General features: G+C 62.4%; 1 protein-coding gene across 1 annotated transcript; it reads right to left on the reverse strand.

The window, feature by feature from the left end:
- Nucleotides 1-7: 7 nt before the first annotated feature.
- Nucleotides 8-2,475, reverse strand: LOC104542838 (rap1 GTPase-activating protein 1-like; the record flags this gene model as incomplete). Its single annotated transcript, XM_010187294.1, has 10 exons — nt 8-94; nt 370-441; nt 516-671; nt 913-1,042; nt 1,127-1,227; nt 1,301-1,384; nt 1,453-1,506; nt 1,590-1,668; nt 1,748-1,842; nt 2,407-2,475. Coding segments are annotated over 10 exons (927 nt in total), but the record flags the coding sequence as incomplete, so codon positions are not given.
- Nucleotides 2,476-2,480: the final 5 nt, after the last annotated feature.

Raw genomic sequence — 2,480 nt, forward strand, 5'->3', positions numbered from 1 at the left:
CACCCACCTCCAGCTTGGCGAATTTCTCAGCCTTGTAGCAGGCGTACTCGGCGTTGATCAGCTTTGCCAGCAGAAACTCCTGGAACTCAGGGCCCTTTGGGGGTGTGAGGGGCGGCGTTGGATGGGGGCCACCACAGGACCCCCCAAAACAGCACTCATGGGTGCTCACCTTTCTGAAGATGGCTGGGGCGGGCAGCGGTGGGCCAAAGAAGGGGACATCGTCACGGGCGGTAACAGAGACCTATGGTGAGCATCAGGGGTCAGTGGTGGCACTGACACCCTGTGGGGATGGGCAAACTGAGGCACGGGGCATACCTTGTAGAGGGGGCACTCACAGGACCCCCCAAAACAGCACTCATGGGTGCTCACCTTTCTGAAGATGGCTGGGTCGGGCAGCGGTGGGCCAAAGAAGGGGACATCGTCACGGGCGGTAACAGAGACCTATGGTGAGCATCAGGGGTCAGTGGTGGCACTGACACCCTGTGGGGATGGGCAAACTGAGGCACGGGGCATACCTTGTAGAGGGGGCACTGGGTGCCACCTCCTGCCAGCTGCACCACCACGAAGGCGTGGAGGAAGTTGGAGGCGATCATGTCGGGGACGAAGGGGGTGTTCTCGTCCTGGAACACCACTGCCACGATATCATTGCCGATGTGGCGCTTGCGCTGCAGCTGTGGGGACATAGGGGACATGGGGGAGAAACGGTGGGAGAGGGGACACGGGTGACATGGGGGGCACAGGGGACATGGAGAACAAGGTGGACATGGGGAACACAGGGGACAGAGGGGACAGGAGGTGGTCACACCATGGGAGGCAAAGGCAATGGCAGCCCCTGTGTCTCATAGACATCCTCCAGCACCCCTGGGTGCCCCAGGAGCCTCTGCACCCCATGGACACCCACGGGTGCCGCACCTGCTGGGTGTCCCCCTCAGTGTAGGGCAGCTTGGTGGAGACATGGAACATGATCTCCTTGTCGCGGAAGTGGCAGTACACCGACTCGCTGCCCGTCTGCCCGTGGGTCACGTCCAGCCCCCCCCGAAACCTGGGTGGGGGGGAGAGGAGCCAGCACCCTGAGCCCTGGGGGGTCCAAGGGTGCCCCCTGCCCACCCAGTGCCCCGTCACACACCCCTTGAAGTCCCGCAGCTGCACCCGCTGCCCCAGGACATCCAGGAATTCGGTGAAGGCTGGGCTCTCCTCTGTGGTGCCGAAAAGCTCCTCCTCGGAGGTCTGCGGGAGGGTGGGGGTGTCAGCACCTACCTGGGACCCCCTCACCCCGACCCCCACCCACCTTGCCCCATACCTGCCCCAGTTTTTGGTAGATCACCCCGAATTTGAAGTGGTTGCTGAGCACGGGCTCATCGAAGGCAAGGATGAGACGGGATGCCTGCAGGAGGGGGATGAGGTTGGGTCCATGGGTGCACCCACTCCTCTCACCCCTTGCACCCTGCTCACCTTGGGGTAAAGCACGGGGTAGAAGCGATCCACGTTGATGTCCTCGCACACCAGCTGCGGGAAGAAGGGGGTGTGATGCCATGGTGGGGAATTGGGTGGGGGGCAACCATGGGTGCTGTTGGGGGTGTCGCACCCACCTTGGCCATCTGCACCACATTGGGGAACTCGGCCAAGCAGGAGATGGGCACCACGTCGTGCAGGGTGCGGGTGCGGGGGCTGCGGGGCAGGTGGTCAGGGTGGTCACTGCTAAAAACCTCAGGCAGCACCCATGGATGCCCCCCTGGACCCAGCTCACCGCAGCAGCAGGTGGAGGTGCTCCTGCTCGTCGTACTTGAGGGAGAAGACGAGGTGGCCCAGCGCAGGGTCCAGGGAGTAGTAGTTGAAGTGCTCCTACGGGGAGGAGGACAGCACCCATGGCCGTGTCAATGGGTGCCCTCACACCATGGGGCACCCACACCGGGCACCCATGCCCATAAGCGCCCATACCCATAGATACCCACACCCATGCATCACCTATGTCCACGAGCACCCATATCCAAGGGGTGCCCATGCCCATAGATACCAAGATCCATGTCCATGAGCACCTATGTTCATGGGGCACCCATACTCCTGAGCACCCATAACATGAAGCATGTATGTCCATGAGCACCTGTACCCCTAGATCCCCACACCCGTCCATCACCCATGCCCGTGAACACCCATGCACATGAGCACCCATGCCCATAGATACCCACACGCAGGTCCATGAGCACCGCTGCCATGCGGCACCCATACCCATGCAACACCCAGCTCCATGAGCACGCATACCCAAGGGGCACCCATGCCCATTGATACCCGCACCCACTCCCATGAGCACCCATGTTGATGAGGTCTCCATGCCCAACCCCACCCACAGCCATGGAAAACCCACCCACCCCCAGCGCCCACACCTGGAGCACCCACGGGTGGCCTCACCTTGCCCAAGAAGTGCTTGCGGTAGATCTTGGCCGTGTGGTTGCCCTCCAGCTTCGCTCGGGTGCTGGGTGCTG

The sequence above is a fragment of the Mesitornis unicolor genome, unplaced genomic scaffold, assembly GCF_000695765.1.
Source record: "Mesitornis unicolor isolate BGI_N332 unplaced genomic scaffold, ASM69576v1 scaffold40260, whole genome shotgun sequence".
NCBI lineage: Eukaryota > Metazoa > Chordata > Aves > Mesitornithiformes > Mesitornithidae > Mesitornis > Mesitornis unicolor.